The sequence below is a fragment of the Mya arenaria genome, chromosome 13 (assembly GCF_026914265.1).
Source record: "Mya arenaria isolate MELC-2E11 chromosome 13, ASM2691426v1".
NCBI classification, from domain to species: Eukaryota; Metazoa; Mollusca; class Bivalvia; order Myida; family Myidae; genus Mya; species Mya arenaria.
The window spans coordinates 27,415,534-27,435,964 of record NC_069134.1 but is presented as its reverse complement, the minus strand read 5'-3'; the positions used below and the strand labels follow the sequence as shown (position 1 = coordinate 27,435,964).

At 35.0% G+C, this 20,431-nt stretch overlaps 1 protein-coding gene across 1 annotated transcript; it reads right to left on the bottom strand.

The window, feature by feature from the left end:
- Positions 1 to 494: 494 nt before the first annotated feature.
- On the bottom strand, positions 495 to 10,455 carry LOC128215179 (RNA-binding motif protein, X-linked 2-like). The gene is made up of 9 exons (XM_052921891.1): positions 10,432 to 10,455; positions 9,908 to 9,967; positions 8,574 to 8,617; positions 8,184 to 8,267; positions 7,826 to 7,886; positions 6,485 to 6,527; positions 5,097 to 5,215; positions 2,613 to 2,781; positions 495 to 2,081 (listed from the first exon to the last, which is right to left on the bottom strand). The coding sequence occupies exons 1-9, from the start codon at positions 10,453 to 10,455 to the stop codon at positions 1,102 to 1,104; spliced, it is 1,584 nt and encodes a 527-aa protein (XP_052777851.1). The 3' UTR covers positions 495 to 1,101.
- Between the last annotated feature and the right edge of the window lie 9,976 nt (positions 10,456 to 20,431).

Sequence of the window (20,431 nt, the reverse complement as noted above, 5' to 3'; positions counted from 1 at the left end):
GGAAAGGTATCAGACTTTATTCTTGCAGTTGTGTGGTGTTTTAATAGAATTGTAAAGCACTTATTAAATGTTGTTTGGTCATGTAGCACTTATTTTAAATAAATGAATAATATTGTCTCTGTTGTGCCGATAATGACAAAATGACATGATGAAATTAATGCTCATATATGTATTCCCAAATACTTTTAGGGAGCGACGTAAGTAAAATTAAAAATGATAGTTATGGAACTTAAGCATAAGCATCATTGTTTATCTGAATTGACCATAACTCAAAAACAAGTTAAGATATTCAATTAGTCCGGTACATATGTTGCTACAGGCAATACGTCATGAAAAACAAGGCACATAACTCGGGCTCATGTCGTTTGTTGAGTTATAACATGTCAAAAGAAAGTTACTCAAAGGCCATTTATAGAAACAAGACTGCCTACAACAGATTTAAGTAAATATTCAAGGTGTGAGCAAGCGCTATCAAATACACACATAATGACAGATATAGTTCAACCATTTATTAGTTGGAAGTAACATATTTAGCGAACAAAAATGACAATGAATTAATTATTCATTCATAAAATATAATATTTCATCATTAAACAATTACATGAAATCTGTAAAGCGATTGCTCTCCAAATCATATACATGTTCAATGAAGAATGCCAAAACAATATACAATGAAACTGCTAACATGCGAAAAAATAATATCCCTGAAATTTCGAAAGATTCTACAGTTTTTCAGTGGGATGGGGGAGGAGAGGAAATAAAAACGACTAGACTGCTATTCAATACTTATCTATATATATTCAAAGCAGTGTTTTTAAGGTGTCTTTTTAAAAAAAAATCCATTCCGCTTATTTTAAAATCCATCTGAATAAAATCCTCTCAGGAGCATAAAGGTCTACAGAAATATGGGATGTATGAAATTGTATATCATTCATACCAATATCATGAAAATGAAAACAAATGAGTTTTAGCATGAGCAATTGTTTTTTATGAAGACAATACTGACCATTCTTACAAAATTTACAAAATAGTAGTAATGAAGGAAACAAATGAAAACTGAATTCTTTAAAAATAAACCAACTGCGAAAAAATGCTTTCCATTTAGTCGAACTTGATGTGTTTCCCACTTCCCTGGACAAGTCCACTCAGGGGTTTGCTTGAAAATCCGGGCCTTGGCGTTGAATTGAAGGGCTTCCTTCCAGGATTACTGTCAAACGATTTATTTCCGCTCCGAGAAAAAGATGAGTTTCCTGGTCTATCAAAAGATTTTTGTTCCCTGTTTGGAAATTGTTTGCCACTCCTGTTTTCAAATGGTTTACCACCCCTGCTTTCAAATGGTGGTTTACTTCCCTTGTTTTCAAATGGTTTACCTCCCCTGCTTTCAAATGGTGGTTTACTTCCCTTGTTTTCAAATGGTTTACCTCCCCTGCTTTCAAATGGTGGTTTACTTCCCTTGTTTTCAAATGGTTTACCACCCCTGCTTTCAAATGGTGGTTTACTTCCCTTGTTTTCAAATGGTTTACCTCCCCTTTTATCAAAACCTCCAAAACTCTTATTCATTTTGTTCCCAAACTTCCTGTTCTCTTGTTTACCAAAACCTTTTTTGTCAAATGTCTGCTTCTTTTCGAATTTATCTGCTTTTCCATCACTCGTACCTGGTTTAATTGCATTCACTTTCTTTCCAAACTTCTCCAAATCTGCTTTGCCATTGGAACTACTTTGTGCCTTTGTGAATGCCTTTTTTCCATTTTCCACCTTATTTTTTTCTCCTGTATCAACCGTCTTAATTTTCTTTTCCTTTATTTTCATTGTCTTGTCTATCTTATCCACTTTGGGTTCCTTTGTGCTTTCTCCCCCTTTCTTTGTCTCTGAATCTATCAGAGCCTGAATGTCTGCTTTCAACCCATCATCTTTCGTGATCGTTTTGAATGGAACCTTTATTTTCTTGGAGTATGACTTCTTGTCTTTCTTTTTTGTCTTTTCCTTCTTTGACTCTTCACCTTTGAATGCAGTTTTAGAAGGGTTGCTAGGCAACTGTTGTTTAGTCTTCTGCTTCTTTTCTTTTAAGCCAGGAGATTGTGCTAAGTAAAACATGTTAAGGACAATAACTTTTAAGTGATAATGTTATCCCAAAGAACTTTTTAATTACCATTTTTAACAAGAAATGTGACCAACTTTAAATCAAAACATTAAATATTTGTGTAAGGTTTTACTGTCATTTTCACCTTACTAGTTGTTGCTTTAAAGGTAAAGGTTGAGGTATTGCAAAGGTTTATCATTGCTTGGTATCATTGTCGACGTCAGCATGCAAAAATAGTAATACAGTCATGACTTTGAAACAGCTCAAGATCTTCAAATGAAACTTGGTATTCATGTGGCCAAATGAAATAAACGCATGGTCAGTAACTTTTTCTTTAGTAATTGTGTATTTATACACATTTTCTCCACTTAAAAACAACAGATGAAAGATGGTGTTCGCTTAAAGGCGGTCTTGTTTAAATGATTGGGGTTGTCGTCTGAATATACTTTATTGTTCTAAAAGAAATACCTGCTACACGGCCATACCTAGGTTTCTATGTTATTTCAGCAGTTTCCTCTCTCACCTCACTTACAGACATTCTCATACCAAAATACATATAACTTGCTAAAACAAAAGGATATTTTCACTTGTTTGTGTTTCTTCTCGTGCCCGGCACTGCTGGAGCAAGCCATCACACGCAGTTCTCTCCCCTTCAACTTCTGGCCTGACAACTTCATTGCAAACCCTACTCCATCTTTGTCCTGGTTAATGGAGTTAAACATTATTAAATAGTTTTGCTATTATTTAATTATTTCATACATATTACAGGTGATTCATGGGTGAAATGCTTTGAAAATGCAAGGATGAAAATTGTGCTGGCGATGACTAGAACGAGTTTCCTAGATAGAAACCAGTAATGCTGTCAAATTTGAAAGGTTATGAAAAAGAATGGATCCGAGGATGCTTTGGGTAAGAGGCTGACAACTATACTATTACACCACATACTCTCACATTCAAACTACATCAAATCAATACTAACATTTGTTTAAGACACCCAAGGTTTTTTTAGGAACAGAACACTGGTCTGCTGCAACATCTTTTTTAATAACCTAACATTGCATGGCAGTAAAATCTATCCATAAATCAACAAGAGTTGTTTGTCAAACATTATGCCCCCCCTGAGCGCCATGTTGTCAGGATTATATGGACAATTGAATGAAATATGCATGGACCGAAATGACAGCTGATTTGTTGCTGTTTTTTATGATTATGACCATTAAAGTGTGAGGATAAAGTGTGTTATGACGGTCATGACCTTTGACTCTATGAACTCAAAATCCAGAGTCATCAGCTGGTCACCAGAAACCTAAATGTCAAGTTTGAGGGCCATGGGTGCAGGCATTGTCAAGTTATCACAAGACAAGTTTTTTTTGTTCAAGGTCACTGTGACCTTGACCTTTGACCCGACGACCCCTTTAATCATAAGGGGTCATCTACAAGTCAGATGCAACTCCAAGTCAAGTTTAAAGGCCATGGGTTCAGGCTTTTTGAGTTATCACTCGGACAACCTTTTACCATTCAAGATCACTGTGACCTTGACCTTTGGCTCTATGCATCCTAAAATCAATAAGGGTGAACTACTGGTCAGGTTTAACATCCATGTCAAGTTTGATGACCATAGGTCCAAGAATTGTCGAGTTTGCTTTCAAGGTCACTGTGACCTTGACCTTTGACCACTAAAATCAATAGGGGTCATTTACTGGTCAGGCCCAACCTCCATGTCAAGTTTGAGGGCCATGGGTGCAGACATTGTTGAGTTATCACTTGGACAACCTTTTATCATTCAAGGTCACTGTGACCTTGACCTTTGGCCCAATTACCCCTAAAATTAAAAGGGACAATCTTCTGGCCAGGCTCAACCTCCAAATCAAGTTTGAGGGCCATGGGTGCAGCCATTGTCAAGTTATCACTCAGATAACCTTTTACCATTCCAGGTCACTGTGACCTTGACCTTTGGCCCAATGACCCCTTAAATCCATTGGGACCATCTTCTGGCCAGGCCCAACCTCCAAGTCAAGTTTGAGGGCCATGGGTGCAGGCATTGTCGAGTTATCACTTGGACAACCTTTTACCATTCCAGGTCACTGCGACCTTGACCTTTGGCCAGATCACCCCCAAACACCATAGGGGTCATCTCCTGGTCAGGCCAATTCTCCAAGTCAAGTTTGAGGGCCATGGGTGCAGGCATTGTTGAGTTATCAATCGGACAACCTTTTACCGTTCAAGGTCACTGTGACCTTGACCTTTGGCCCAATGACCCCCAAAAACAATAGGTGTCATCTACAGGTCAGGCCCAACCTCCAAGTCAAGTTTGAGGGCCATGGGTGCAGGCATTGTTGAGTTATCACTCGAACAACCTTTTACCATTCAAGGTCACTGTGACCTTGACCTTTGACCCATTGAGCCCAAAAAACAATAGGGGTCAGCTACTGGTCAGGCCCAACCTCCAAGTCAAGTTTGAGGGCCATGGGTGCAGGCATTGTTGAGTTATCACTCGAACAACCTTTTACCATTCAAGGTCACTATGACCTTGACCTTTGGCCTGATGACCCCCAAAAACAATAGGGGTCATCTACTGATCAAGCCCAACCTCCATGTCAAGTTTGAGGGCCATGGGTGCAGGCATTGTTGAGTTATCACTCGGATAAGCTTTAAAATTATTTTACCATTAAAGGTCACTGTGACCTTGACCTTTGACCTGATGACCCCCAAAATCAATAGGGGTCATCTACTGGTCAGGCCCAACCTTCATGTGAAGTTTGATGACCATACGCCCAGGAATTGTTGAGTTATCACTTGGACAAGCTTTGGTCTACCGACGGACGGACCGACCGACCGACCGACCGACATACCGACATGCCTGTGCAAAGCAATATACCCCTCTTCTTCGAAGGGGGGCATAATTAATACGGAACTAAGTATTAGGGTATTATTCAGTGACAGCAATCTTTTAAACTACAAATGTAATTTATATTCATCATTCTCAGCGTTAACCAAACACTGCCCTTTAATTTACCTCAAAAGTGACATATCCAAAGCCCTTCCCGATGCACGTCTTCTTGTCCCTAATCAGCCGCACATTGGTGATCTTCCCACAATCCTCAAAGTGGTTCCGAACAGCCTCCTCTTCAACATCTGAATATGGGAATACAGATATAAATTAGAAAGTCTTAGTGAAAGTAATGTTCATCCAAACATAAAATTAATCTACGGTAATACATCACAACTGTTGGATCTCTGCCCACATTTTTAATTTAAAATGATATTTACTCCAAAAATGATATGCACCTGCAGGGGTTTCCCTTTCACATAAGACCCGAATCTCTGACTCTGACATGGGCTTCCAAAATCGACCTACCACGCATCTTTGTGACCCCATAAAATTACCAGACACCTAAATTTCCAAGCAGAAGAGTCACATTACCCACGGCAAAAAAGAAGATTAAACCCATACATGTACAATGATTCCTCCTGTGGCACCAAACCGCCCCCTCCTCCAGTACTGGGTGATAGGGCATTCCAATATTACAATATCCATTTGCATTTTTAGCTTATGAGCACATGATCATATAAGTATCTTCCATGGCCGAGAGTGTAAGATAGGTTCATTCCGACCCGAGCGTAAACCTCGTTTCCACAAAACACCCTGCGCGAGGGTCGGGATGAACCTATTTTACACGAGTGGCTATGGTAGATGCTTTTTCTCCCACCTCAGTTAAACAAAATTAAGTAAAAATGTATTTTTTGCTGAAACTCTTGTGCTTAGTGAAAATAATTGCGTATGGATATGCGATAGCACGTGGTTGTCATGGATTTTGCGCGCAGTGATCCAGTTAATGTTAATAGTCAAATCGGTATCTTTAAATAGTTCTAAGGAGAATGAAGCATTATTTCTTGAATGGTGCGTGAAAACTGTTTTATGGTAACATTTGAAGCGAGAAATAGTTAATTAGCGTTCTAAATATTACCATAAAACAATATTTCCGTGATGCTACTGACGACAGTCTTCAACAAGGGAGGTAATTACAATGTGGTGACCATTAAAAAGGAGTTCCATACGGGCATTTTATCTTCGCCCGTGGGCAAGATAAAAATATCTTGCATGGTTAAATTATTGGATCTACTTATCAGAGGAGGGAGAAAATCATATCTAGGACCATGTGCTAGAAGTTTTATTGAAATATATTGAATGGTTTATGAGTTATGCCCAAGTAAAAGCATTTGCACTAGGACAACACATATGGCACCAAGCCATACACCAATAAACTTTAATCATTTGATTGGCTACTAATATTTACTGGAAAAATATTAACCAATCAATTCACATCTGGCTAACTCTGACAAAAACAAAGAGTTAATATGTTTTATACAAATGGCTGCAGTAGCCTGGAAGAAGTTACATACCAAATGGTAGATTCCCAACAAACACAGACTTTTTAACATCTTTCTGAAAATTAAAGAGAAAGCATATGTTTTATATAACCTACATCTTTGCCATAAACAAATTTAAATAAAACTTGGTAAATTATATTTTAATAGTTGCTCCTTTTATAATACAATAATATAATCATCAGGCATTCTCACTCACTATGGTTGCAGTACTGTGCAATTGTCCAGAACATTGCGAATAACTGCATAATTGATTGATTTTTTTGAAAAATATATCAATCTGAAGTTATGGCCTAAATTTAATGATAAAAATATCAAAAATGAAGAATCTAGGTCTGCAGTTGAGTCTCTTTTCTAAAACACCAGGTGTTTGCATTTTTGTGTGGAGACAAATTTTCTCTTCATTCAATGTACATAGATCAATTATGATGAATGCTCAACAAAGACCAAATAAATGAGAGTCAGATTATGACGAGCTACAGAAAACAGAGCAAACTATCTCCGGCAAAAGATCGCAAAAATTGAACTCAGAGTTTTTCATATACAGATAAAATTATGATTTAATGAAAGGTATAAAATGTAAAAAACTGTGGTGCAATTTGCATTATACTAATCAAGTTTTGTCTTGATTGAATAGACAGCTGAAAGCTTATATGAATCGCTCTCAAGTCCGTTTCATGGGCAGAAACCAGTACTGATTCCTTTTTGAGAGGCCATAAGACATTAACCCTCGAACCCACAACCTCTTCGGTGAGAGGCCGACACCAATATGACTAGACCATTTGTCAACAATAAAACATATTTTGTCAATATTTGAATGTCTAGTGTCATTGTTTAGAGTTGTTTAATAAACAAGACTGTACTATCATATTTCTTTGGCATATTTTTCTATCAGGTAATAGGGTAGTGAGAATCTTTCAAGAGGCATCGCTTGTTCAACCTGCGATGGATTTCTTAATCATAAATATAAACTAACATAATGGCCAGAACAGAGCGTCGATCGTTAAACAGAAGCACATATCACATATTCGAATATAGCATGTAATTTTGACAAGTTTCAAATGACCGCCAACATGTGTTTTCATACAGTCAATGCTGAACGCTGCAAACAGCAATAAGGTGACAAAATTTACCTTGTCTGTTGAAACTTATTTAAAATGCTTAGCAGTATTTTTTTTGTATTATTCGGGTCAAAAGGGCGTAATTGCAAAACTGTGAAGGGAGCTAAATGTGAAATAGTAATGCGAAGCACTTTTTACTCAATGTGGGTTTATTTTGCATTGTACCTGGGAAATGAAAAATTGCAAAAATCAGCCACTTTAACATATAGACTAGCTCAAATGATAAACATCCCACCTCCTTGTCTTTAGAAGCCCAGTCCACTCTAATATGTAGACCTTTCAGCTCATGACCATTTCTGAAAGTAATATCATACATAGTTGTACTAAGAACTGCAGAATTGTGAATTATTTATTACAGATGTGGGAAAAACAAGCTGTGTTATTTGACATTCTAATCTTGATTCAAGTTTTTACACAATTCTCTATAAAGCAGTATTAATAATTACCCAATTCCATTAAGATGTATATAAAATGGCACCAAGACTATAACAATACCTTAACATTTTTCTCGAAATTTCTTCGAAAAAAACAGATGAACTAAAACAGAAACGCTTTTCCTGATTAATTGCTTAAGAATGCAACAGGGAACGTACAATTCGAGAGCCTTCTCTGCAGCCTCGTTGGTCTTGAAGCAGATAAATCCAACACAGTTGTGTCGCTCTGGGTGGAAATCTTTCCTGAAAGTCAAAAGTAACGGATTAACCAAACAAACAAATTAGTTCAATATCATGATCAATGTAATACCAAAATCTTACATGTAAGATGACACATTAAGATGTTTAGTTGACAACACATTGGAAAATGTCATATTAGCTAGTACATTGCCAAGTCTCCTTAACACAAGAAAACGAAGGCTTTAATTTCAAAAGTATAAATTATCAAATGGATATTTTCACTCTTTGAAACAGTGAAATATATTGTAATGTCACTGATGTCTCTCTCTCTAAAAACCACCGGAAAGCATATATAATAAATGTACTTACTTAATAGCAATCACCTTTTTAGGCACGGATGGGTCATTCACAGGCTACAAGAAAAATAACAAGAATTTCGTTACACTGAATCAGCTTTTCATTCTTAAACAAATATAAGACATCAATGAATACTCAGAAATGACAACAGACCGAAAATCGCATTTCAAATATTTAGAGTAGGTTTGAGGAACTCAAACCCTAGGCAGAGATAGACTCCTGTGAATATTGTTATCTAATTCTAAGCATTATTTCCATTTCATGGTACTATCTTTAAGGCACCCGAGACAACTTTTTACTTTTCTTTCCGGAAACTTGATGATGCACCTGATGATTTAGTAAACATTTGCAATCGGCGACCGGTATTTATTGGACACTGCCACACCGATTGAACAGATACTAATCATGTGAATCTCTTAGGCAAATCAAAATAATTTTGTGCTTATTTACATGTAAATATATATTGTAAATCAATATTTCGGTTTTTATTTGAAATAATCAAAGACATCAATAAAATTTAACTTCTACGGATGTACAACAAGTACAAAATGTGTTTTCATTGTGCAGTATTCGCTTAATACAGAAGCTTTTAAGTTTAAGATTATATATTTTTTCTACTGTTTAAGGGACAATTACAACAAATAAACATCTTTCTATTCTCTTACGGCTGTACAAACCTCAGTCACGTTTTCATTGGACATTGGATTTTATAAAAAAAATAACAAGTTATAGTTATTTATTTAACCTAAATAAAAAAGGGTTCTCAAGACGTTTTTCTTCAAATAAGAGCATTGTTCTACACTATACAAGAAAAACAACTTTGTCAACACACGTCTTGATTCTATGGTATGTTAATCATCCAACACTATTATTTCTACTGACTGTCCATTATTAGAATAATTACTGTCCATTATTTGAACAAGGACTGTCCTTTATATTGGACAGTCCATATTTTAAATACTGGACAGTTAGTAGGAATAAAGTACAGTACATGGTCGAATAACCCATAAAGATGACAAAAATAACAATTGATGATGCACAAAACTGTTTTAAAATAAAATAAAAGGATAGTATTGTACGAAAGGCGATCTTTAGCTAAGCTATTTGACATCAACAGTGATCTTAAATTAATATGCGTCATGAAACAATGTCCGTTGTGCTTCTAGGCGAAAAAAAACAAAAATGTATTCCTACAAAAAAATTGTAATTTTAAGTATTCAAAGAAAAATACCAATCCTGTAGTGCATTCCTTCAAGTCAGATTATTATCATTCACATACACAAAAAGTAATATCAGTAAACTGCTGCTGATATGCCCAGCCATATAACATTTGTCAATTTACTTACCACACATCTGTAGCGGATGGATTCTATTTCACCACAGTCTTTGAATGCCTTCTCCAAAGTCTGGAAATTTTGAAATACATGTAGTAGATGCAAGCTTATTTTCATTATTCAACATACATGTATATATATTTTTTACTGTTTTCTTACATAAATTTAGGAAACATTTCTAAGCACTTCACTAACTGAGCATAAAAAACTTTAAAGATTATATTTTGGCAATGCTGTTTTTTATAACTGTGTTCAAATTGAGTTATGTTCAAAGGCTTCTTAATTTATTGATCGGAAAAGACTGATTTCAGGAACTTACTGTAATTAAAGGCGATGACTCGAGAGTTATCGCCTTTAATTACAGGCTGGATATCAAACCTTACTTAGATATTATGCCCATACATATATAGTATGACCATATTCGGGTATGATTGGGCAAAGCTTCTAGTTAGTAATCGGACCAAACCGATTTTTCTGTTATTTGTATAATATAAGAGCTTTAACTCTAGCAATACGACTGGTTAAAAAAAATGTACCCAAGATGTTATGCCCAAATACATTCTGAAAAAATGGCAATTATTTAACAGAAATTTTATTAGTAAGTTATTAGATAGTTATTGATCTGAAAATTCAGATTTTAGGTAATTTCCATAGTTGAAGGGCAATAACTCTCAAGTGACTTATGTTGCAGCAATATGGCTGGTTATCAAACTTGTCCGTGATATTATGCCCATAAACATTCTGATTGAGTGATGATTGGGAAAAGTTTTCTGAAGTTATTGATTGGACAAGACTGATTTAGTAATTTCTATCATTAAAGGGCGATAACACTTGAGTGACTTAAGAAAATTGGCTTGTTAGTGAACTTGTCCAAGATATCATATGATTATACATGTTCTTACAAAACTTCCTGATGATTAGACAAAGGCTTCTTAAGTTATTGATTAGACAAGACCGATCTTTGGTAATTTCTATAATAAAGAGCAATTCCTTTGCGTGACTCCAGCAACATTGCTGGTTATCCAAATTGTCCGAGATATTATGTTCATATACATACCCACTAAGTTTGGTTATGAATTGGACAGGATACTAAAGCTATTGATCGAAAAAGACTGATATAAGTCAGTTTCTCATGAGTGACTCAAGCAATATATATATATATGGCTTATTATCAAGTATGTCCAAGATATATTGATCATACTTGATACAAATTCCGACTTAATTTAACCCTTAGGCTGCTGATGGCGATTTTAAAGGCTTTGCAAACAGCTTGGAACCAGACCAGACACCGAGTAACTTGGCACCTGGTCAGGTTCCAAGCTGTTTGCCACTCAGTAAATTGAAAGAAATTTAGAATAAAACAGACGACATTTTTGAGCAGATGACAACCCAGCATGCAAAGGGTTAATAATGATTAAACAAAGACTTCCAAAGTTATTGATCGGAAAAGACTGATTTTAGGTAATCTCTAAAATAAAAGGGCGACCACTTGGAGTGACTCAAGAATTATGCCTGGTTATCGAACATGTCTGATATATTATACCCATGCACATTCTGATCAAATTTTGTAATGATTGGACAAAGGTCTCCAATGATTTTAATCAGAAAATGAAGATGTTATTTAATTTAACTAGAGGACAACATACTGGACGCCGCCACCAGCATATAAGCCACAGGTGAAACTATATAGCATCACGTTCTTTAAACGGGCGCATAAAAACAACCAACGAGAAACATATGTTCACTGAAACAGTATAATAAATCAAGGCCTTTATTTGTTTTTAATTTCAATTTCAATTTTTAATAGTATTTCTTATACTTTTTGGTAAATAAAACATCATTTTTTTTATTTTCAATGCTCAAAAAATGATATTATTAAAAGTATCTATTTGCCTGAATGGAGAATATTCTTAATGAATATAATTTAAAAGCAGTTGACATTATAAAGGTGATAATTCAGATAAAAACATACATTTCTCTAAACAATTTATAAGCCGGTAAAACATAATTTGGAAATGAAGTAATTTAGGCTCTGATACAATTAGTAACTTTACATTCCCAGTTAAAGATGCACTCTTATTCCCACGTAAGATTTACCACTATTAAAACTTGTTTTTATATTCCAAAAACGATGAATAAATATCGAAAACAATGGTTCTTATGAAGGATGCCGAGTTCAAGTTGAAAGAAATGTGGATAAAACACAGTATGTCTTCCTTATAAGACTATAGTAGACCACAGTAAATATTTTAGCATTCACCAATCATTTAATATTTTTGCATTTTCAGCTTTTAAATACACGGTTACTATCTTGTTATCAGTAATTCATATTTTCCATAAATGAATGATTTAGTAAGTAGTTAAAGGTTTATCACTCAAAATTTATATTTGTTATACTTGTGTATGTATATATTTTGAATAAGAGTAAACACAGATAAAGCATCAACTTGATCATGAAGGTATTAGCTATCAAATGTTTAATTTTTACACAAACTTGAATATCTTAACATTAAAGGGCGAACAATATAGGTTGATGCAAAACATTTATGTTTCTCAAAGATATACCGCTTTTACAACTTTTTTATTTGATATCTTAAAGCTACACTCTCACAGATATACCGCTTTTACATCTTTTTATTTGATATCTTAAAGCTACACTCTCACAGATATACCGTTTTTTCATTTTTTTACTTGATATCTTAAAGCTACACTCTCACAGATATACCGTTTTTTCAACTTTTTTATTTGATATCTTAAAGCTGCACTCTCACAGATATACCGTTTTTTCAACTTTTTTATTTTATATCTTAAAGCTGCACTCTCACAGATATACCGTTTTTTCAACTTTTTTATATTATGTCTTAAAGCTGCACTCTCACAGATATACTGTTTTTACAACTTTTTTATTTTTTATCTCAAAGCTGCACTCTCACAGATTTACTGTGTTTACACATTTTATTATTTTATATCTTAAAGCTGCACTCTCACAGATATACCGTTTTTAAAACTTTTTAATTTGATATCTTAAAGCTGCACTCTCACAGATATACATTTTTTACAAAAAAAATTATTTGATATCTTAAAGCTGCACTCTCACAGATATACCTTTTTACAACTTTTTTTATTTGTATCTTAAAGCTGCACTCTCACAGATATACCGTTTAAACCGTTTTTACAACTTTATTATTTTATATCTTAAAGTTGCACTCTAACAGATATACCTTTTTTAAACATTTTTTTTATTTTATATCTTAAAGCTGCACTCTCACAGATATACCGTTTTTACAACTTTTTTTTATATTTTTTATCTTAAAGCTGCCCTCTCAGGTTTACCTTTTTTACAAATCTTTTTTTAATTTTTGTCTTGGAAAGAGGAAATTGTTGCAGTTATATCTGCAAACCAATGATAAAAGATGCTGACAAAGATCAGATCGCAGATTTGCAGATTTCCGTTCGAAAATTAATGTAATATGGCTTCAACCATTACTAACAGTTTAAGAAAAATGCATGAAATTTTAATTTTTACCTTAAATATAAAAATCTGCGATCTAGTTTTTGTCAGCAGTCTTGTATCACTGGTTTCCATGGATTTTATCAAATATTAGCTCTTTCCAAGACAAAAAAGAAAAGAAAAAAAGTTGTCAATACATCCAATCTGTGAGAGTGCAGCTTTAAAATGAGCAATTTTTTGCGTAAATATCTGCAAACCAGTGTAACTGGACTGCTGACAAAAGATCAGACCGCGGATATTCATATTTCCGTTTCAAAATTAATGTTTTATGGCTTAAAACCTTACTTAAACGGTTTAACAAAAATATAAAGCATCAATTTTTTAACCTTAATAAAAATCTGCGATCTATTTTTTTGTCAGCACACTTATATGACTGGTCTCCATGTATTTTCACATAAATTCGCTCGTTACAAGACAAAAAAATAAAAAAAAAGTTGTCAAAACGGCCAATCTGTGAGAATGCAGCTATAAGCTAAGGCCTAAAAAAAAATTGTTTGGTTAGGGTTACTTCTTTAAAAACTAGAAATGTGTCCATAGGACACGGATGCCCCCACTTCGATTTTTTGTCACAGAAAATAAGCCATAATGATTATTCAGGATAATCTGAGGGCCCTAACTCCTAAATGATTAAAGCGATTTCCATGGCTATCGAACTTGATCAAGATATTATGGTCACAAACATGTGTTAAAAGTTTGGTGAGGATTGGACAAACAGTTTTCAAGAATTAGATCGGAAACAATCTTCGGGACGTATTTTTCAAGTCTTTTTTTGCAAATAAAGGGCCGTAACTCCTAAATGACAAAAGCGATTTCCATGGCTATCGAACTTGATCAAGATATTATGGTCACAATCATGTATGTAAAGTTTGGTGAGGATTGGACACATACTTTTCAAGAATTAGATTGGAAACATATATTTTTGAAGTATTTTTGGCAAAAAAGGGCCGTAACTCCTAAATGACTAAAGCGATTTCCATGACTATCGAACTTGATCAAGATATTATGGTCACAAACATGTGTTTAAAGTTTGGTGAGGATTGGACAAACGGTTTTCAAGAATTAGATCGGAAACAATCTTCGGGAATTTTTGGCAAAAAGGGCCGTAACTCCTAAATGACTAAAGCGATTTCCATGACTATCGAACTTGATCAAGATATTATGGTTACAAACATGTGTTTAAAGTTTGGTGAGGATTGGACAAACGGTTTTCAAGAATTAGATCGGAAACAATCTTCGGGACGTACGTACGTACGTACGGACAGACGTACGTACGTACGGACAAGGGCAACCCTATATGCCACCACTTTGTGGGGGCATAAAAATAGGTAGGGTAGGTAGGCTTTTTATTTTTTTTTATTTTTTTTTTTATTAGGTTTTATATAAGAATATAATTTTCATCATTGGAGAATGGTGTTAAAGCTATCTTCTGTACAAGCATTTAAGGTTTAAACTTAATATTAAAAAGCAATTAAAAAAAAAACCGAAATATATTTTTTTTTTTTTTTTTTTTTTTAGTTTTTCATTTTTTTTTTCAAACTGACTATAAAAACGGTAGGGTCGGCGCCTATTCCGTAGGTAGGGTCGGGTAACCCGAACCAAATGTATTTTTTTTTTAGACCTAAGCATAGAGAACGAGAGAAGAGAGACTAAAAAAATATGTATTTTAGTTATTTCTCAATTCAGCAGAGTTCATATTATTGTTAGCATTACTCTTTATAATAAGTGAATCTTTCATATATTTTCCTCCATTAACGTTTCAATTCCACTGATTTATGCATTATTATCTGAGAGAAATACAGATTGAACTAAGCTATACAGCTTGAGTAATTGGAATACACATACAGGAAATTAAACTACAATCTAATTTAAACTAGGTCATGTAATGTAATAGAATTTACAAGAAACCTCCTCACAATTGATATATGCTGTTACATTAACTCATTGACAATTAGTTACGAGAAAGCAAGCCATGGATAGCAATAAGGAGAGTGAGAGACTGTTTTCCCTGAGATTGTCCCGGGTGATGGGGGATATTGGGGTTAACAGCTGGATGATTAACAGGAGGAGGAGAACTCACCTGAAGAGGGAGACTATGGGGAATGTTAGATATTTGTTGAGAGATATAAATCACACTGATTACATATTTGGTAGCCAGACTGAGGCCACAACAACAGCAGGGATGAAATCTGATACTGACTTCTTGCTTTGTGAAAACTGTGTTTGCGTTGCCCTTGAAAGGCGTTACTGGCAACATGGAAAACCTAACCTGCTGGTGTTAAAGAATGAACTCACTCCTCCTCAACACTGCTACTTGCAGAGACTCAGAAGCGACTGCCCGCTACCGTCAGAACAACTAGAAGGTCCTGATGATGTGCAGGATGTGGAAGGTAGAATTATAGTATCCAATACAAGGGTTAAAGAACAGGAACAAATACAACAATACAGTGAGTCTGATGAAATAATTCGACATGGTCCATCAATAACACATTCTGAAAGGCTTGACTATGTCTTCGCATACCATTGTGACCAGCTACCGGAGGAGTGTCAGTTCATGTTCAACAGACCACGCCCTGGACACTGGCCAAGACCGGACACACTGGCAAGGGCCAGACAGACTGGAGTCTTCCTAGTGCCACAGGGCTACACTGAAAGCCCAAGTAAACAAACAATGTGTAGATCTACAGCATTCATGATCCCATCAAAGTTGACCAATTATCCATATTCAAAATGGCAGTGGAGGTTTTCAACTTCATTGATGGAACGATTTTTAATATTTGATTTTAGCCCTGTTCAAGTGAAAGTATATACCCTTACGAAAATAATAAGAAAAACTTTTCTAAAACCTGTGTTTGGAGACAGATTCAGCACATTTCATATCAAAACAGCGATGATGTTTACAATAGAAAACTATCCTCTTGACATATGGAGGGAAGACAACATTGTGCAATGCGTGAGTTTACTTTTGGCCACAACGAAAAGATGGTTGAAACAAAAATACTGTCCCCATTTTACAATATCTGGTGTAAATCTTTTTATAGGGAAATTGAATAATTGGGAACTTTCTAAATTATGCAGCATTATTTCAATTCTAATCAACACTGAAATGCAGTGTTTGTTTTATACTCGAATGGATAATAAAAACTTGCGACTGCTACAATACTCAGGTCATCAGTATATACCGTGTCAGAACATATGTACAAAAGCCCAAACATAAGGAAATATTCTCAAAGACTTAATATTTACAGAAATTGATACGCTTGAAGCTAGTTTGGATCTATTGATTACAGATAAATCAGTCGATGACATTGTAAGCCATTTGTTTATTCTACAGAGTACGTCTGGTTCCCAAAGTGACATTGATTTGGGAGTAGTATCACTGTTGACCCCATTCCTGCACAACACCCTTGCCTCCATGCTGGCTTCAAGATGCATCTACCTCGGACAACCAATCACACAGGATATATTCAACTGGTACCAGCAGTCACTGAACTCTGACTGTATGTCCAGTAGATTGAAGTTTGCCTCCATGTTGTACTGCAGAGGGCAGTATGATGAAGCTGCTGAAGTACTGACTTACTGTGAAGGACTGCTGGGACCAGAAGTGTGGCAGTATTGTACACATCGAGAAAGGAAATGTCTCAGTCCAAGTACTGAGTTTAAAACCAAGTTGGTATTCTGTCCTCCCAATGAGATGCATAAGAAATACACAATGGTGTGTTTAGTTTTTAGAAAAGAAGAAATAAACTGCATTCCACAACATCTTACTTATGGAATGTTCAGAGATGAAGACATTCCAATTTGGTACAAGTGGAAGAACAATGTAGTCATTGACTGCATCCCATTCCTGTACTACCTACAACACCTCACCTACAGGGAGCTTCATCAACCCTTGAGAGCACAAACAGCGCTACTTCACCTTCATGAGTACACAATAGGGCCACCAAAGGGCCATACTGATACAGCCTTCAACATGCTTGGTCACTGCTTTGAACTTCAGAACAGGTTAGACCAGGCTTGGAGGTGCTACGGCAGATCATTGAACATTTATGACAGAGACAATGTTTCCCTCTTGCATTTAGCCAGATTATTTCATCAGGTTTTTATGTAGTGGATATCCACATTGACACAGCCTTCAACATGTTGGGTCATTGCTATGAATTTCCGAACAGGCTAGACCTGGCCTAGATGTGCTATGGCAGATCATTGTACATCTATGAAATGATACTACATCAGTTTTTACGTAGCTGATATTCGCATTGACTATGACATAATGCCATTTTGACTAATGTTATATATGTGAATTGTTTGATAATCACTAAATTTGGAGTTTTTGTGACAACCAGTATCAAAAACAAACAGTTTTTTAAATAATTATAAATACCATAGATATAGTTCTATAAAGGATATCAATAAATTTGAATAAAAAATAGCCAGTGAGTTTATTTGATATAGAAATAGTTATACAAAGAATATTAATAATCAACAAGCAAATTCGTTGAATTGATATCCCCCGCCTGTTTGGGCTAAGTCAAGGAATGGAAATCAATTGTTGATGAAATATATATTTATGAGTTTTAGTCTGATTGCAACTGTTTGAAATAAAAATAATATTAATGGAAATCAATTGTTGATGAAATATATATTTATGAGTTTTAGTCTGATTGCAACTGTTTGAAATAAAAATAATATTGTATATAATGTAACATTTATAATTGACCAAGAAACCTAGTTTATGACTCCATGTTACCTAGTTCCAAACTAATCTAAGATTTCATAAAGGCAAACATTCTGATCCAGTTTCATGAAGGTTGGTCCAGATATATTGCACAAAATATAGCCTCTAGAGTGTCCACAAGGTTTTTTTAAGAATTGACCCAGTGAACTCATTTTTGACCCCACATGACCTACTAGTTTCAAACTATTCCAAGATTTTATTAAGGCATTCTGATTAAGTTCCATGGGAATTATTGCCTCTAGAGTGTTTTCAAGGTTTCTGTAAGATATGACCTAGTGACCTAGTTTTTGACCCATATGACACACTTTTAAAAAGCAGTCAAAATTTAACCCAAAAGAGCATTCTGACCATGTTTGAACTTAATCAGACCAATCACCACCATAAAATAGTTTCGGACAAGATTTTTGAAAGGTTTGACCTTGTGACCTAATTTTCGATCATATGTGACCCAATTTCATAAAAGTCCAAGTTTTCATCAATAAAACATTCTGATTAAGTTTTATGAATATTTGACCATGTATAATGCCTGTAGTAGGTTCAAAGATTTTTCTAAGATTGGACCTAGTCTATATTTCATCAAGGGGTATATCATGACCAATTTTGAACATAACTTGACAAATCATTACTATGTTATGGTTCTGGACAAGATTTTTCTAAGATTTGACCTAGTGACCTAATTTTTGATCATATGTGACCCAGTTTCATTTAGGGCCAAGAGTTCATCAAGGAAAACATTCTGATTAAGTTTCATGAAAATTTGACCATGTATAATGCCTCTTGTATGTTCCAAAGATTTTTCTAAGATTTGACCAAGGGACCTAGTTTTTGACCCCATGTGACCCACTTTTTTAGGTGATCCATATTTCTTCAAGGGGTACATCATGAGCAATTTTGAACATAACTTGACCAATCATTACCACGACATGATTCTGGACAAGATTTTTCTAAGATTTGACCTAGTGACCTAATTTTCGATCATATGTGACCCAGTTTTATTTACGACCAAGAGTTCATCAAGGAAAACATTCTGATTAAGTTTCATGAATATTTGACCATGTATAATGCCTCTAGTATGTTCCAAAGATTTTTCTAAGATTTGACCAAGTGACCTAGTTTTTGACCCCATGTGACCCACTTATTAAGTGATCCATGTTTCTTCAAGGGGTACATCATGGCCAATTTTGAACATAACTTGACCAATAATTACCACGATATGGTTCTGTACAAGATTTTTCTAAGATTTGACCTAGTGACGTAATTTTTGATCAAATGTGACCCAGTTTTATTTTCGACCAAGAGTTCATCAAGGAAAATATTCTGATTAAGTTTAATGAATATAAGACCATGTATAATGCCTCTAGTATGTTCCAAAGATTTTTCTAAGATTTGACCTAGTGACCTAGTTTTTAACCCTCAGTGACCCACTTTTAAAAGGGGTCGAGATTTGATCAAGGGGAACATTTTGACCAAGTTTGAACATTTTCTGATCAATGCCTACCAAGATATGGTACCGGACGGACGGAATGACGGAAGGATCATAAGAAGGAAGAATAATCATAACTTTGAATAACAAAATGGCCAAAAAACACGTCTGGTCGGGTTACTCGGCCCTTCCTCCGACATTTATAAGAAAATTGTGTGTGTGTTTTAACATGTAGTTAAAATAGGTGACATGCCGAAAGATCCTGGACACAAACACAATGCTCTTCCATGCAATTGCAATAAAGTTGTACTCTACGTGGAACCTATGACACTACGCCACAGCATGGCATACTTCCATCGCTAGTTCTTGGAAAATCTTGTAATGCATGGTCAAGATACAGCCCTGATACATATTTTTATAGTGAACCTTTGTGGCAAAATCCATAAAGCATGATCAAGATATAGCTATCATAAGGATCATTTTAATATTTGACCTCACGTCATCTCATTATGGTGAACCTTCAGGGCAATTTTTTTTTGAGAATTCTGTGATGTATTACCTTTAACTATTTTTCGAAGGGGAACATAAAAACAGCCAATCAACCTTACCTGGTTTTGAAAAGAATGTAACCCAAAACAAAATATTTTTGGGCCTAAGTCACTTTCACTGAAGTCAAAATATCATAATTCAGGAGTTTATTTTGTCTCTCTTAGGAAGATGATTCATAGTCCTCAAATTGTGAATTCGCATGTGCCTGAATAATAGAAATTCGGAAAAAAAAATAATATCTTAAAAAATATATATATTAAAGGTCCTACACCAGATTTTACAATTGCAAGAAAAAAAGAAAGTTGTCAAAAATATATA

Bases quoted from the DNA above. Each gene is read 5' to 3' on its own strand.
- LOC128215179 (XM_052921891.1), bottom strand. From the start codon at position 10,455: ATGTATTTGGGCATAACATCTTGG. The intron at 8,618-9,907 runs GTAAGTAAATTG...TTTTTCTTGTAG, and splicing joins CCATCCGCTACAGATGTGTG to CCTGTGAATGACCCATCCGT. The intron at 6,528-7,825 runs GTGGGATGTTTA...TTTAATTTTCAG, and splicing joins GGGCTTCTAAAGACAAGGAG to AAAGATGTTAAAAAGTCTGT.